Below are 252 nucleotides of genomic sequence, written 5' to 3'. Positions count from 1 at the left end.
ATGCGTGAAACGAATAACTAGGACTTACAGCGTTGGAAAAGTCTATATTGGTACGGACGGGTCTGTGGTGAAGTTTCTGCGGTGGACGGAAGTTGTTGGCGAGAGGCGCCCCTCCCTTGTTGGCGTCCTCGGCCTGTGTCAGCTGCCTCAGACTGAACAACTGTGGGAGAAACAGACGTCAAGGGAGTGGCTGATTCGCCCGTCGGACTATGACTGCTGGAGCTGCTTCTGAGAGGAGGATTGAGAAACTGA

General features: G+C 54.0%; 1 protein-coding gene across 1 annotated transcript in view; it reads right to left on the bottom strand.

Moving 5' to 3' along the window:
- The window catches only part of LOC119585817 (carbonic anhydrase-related protein 10-like), a gene marked incomplete at its 5' end in the record, with an annotated part of 34,669 nt that overhangs the window by 8,282 nt on the left and 26,135 nt on the right, over positions 1-252 (bottom strand). Inside the window, 1 exon segment of the mRNA XM_037934543.1 lies at positions 29-160. Within this exon segment, the coding sequence (XP_037790471.1) occupies positions 29-160 (132 nt within the window).

This window comes from Penaeus monodon, chromosome 20, assembly GCF_015228065.2.
Source record: "Penaeus monodon isolate SGIC_2016 chromosome 20, NSTDA_Pmon_1, whole genome shotgun sequence".
In the NCBI taxonomy this organism is placed as follows: Eukaryota; Metazoa; Arthropoda; class Malacostraca; order Decapoda; family Penaeidae; genus Penaeus; species Penaeus monodon.
The sequence above is the reverse complement of the archived record's forward strand: the minus strand, read 5'-3'. Positions and strand labels throughout refer to the sequence as shown.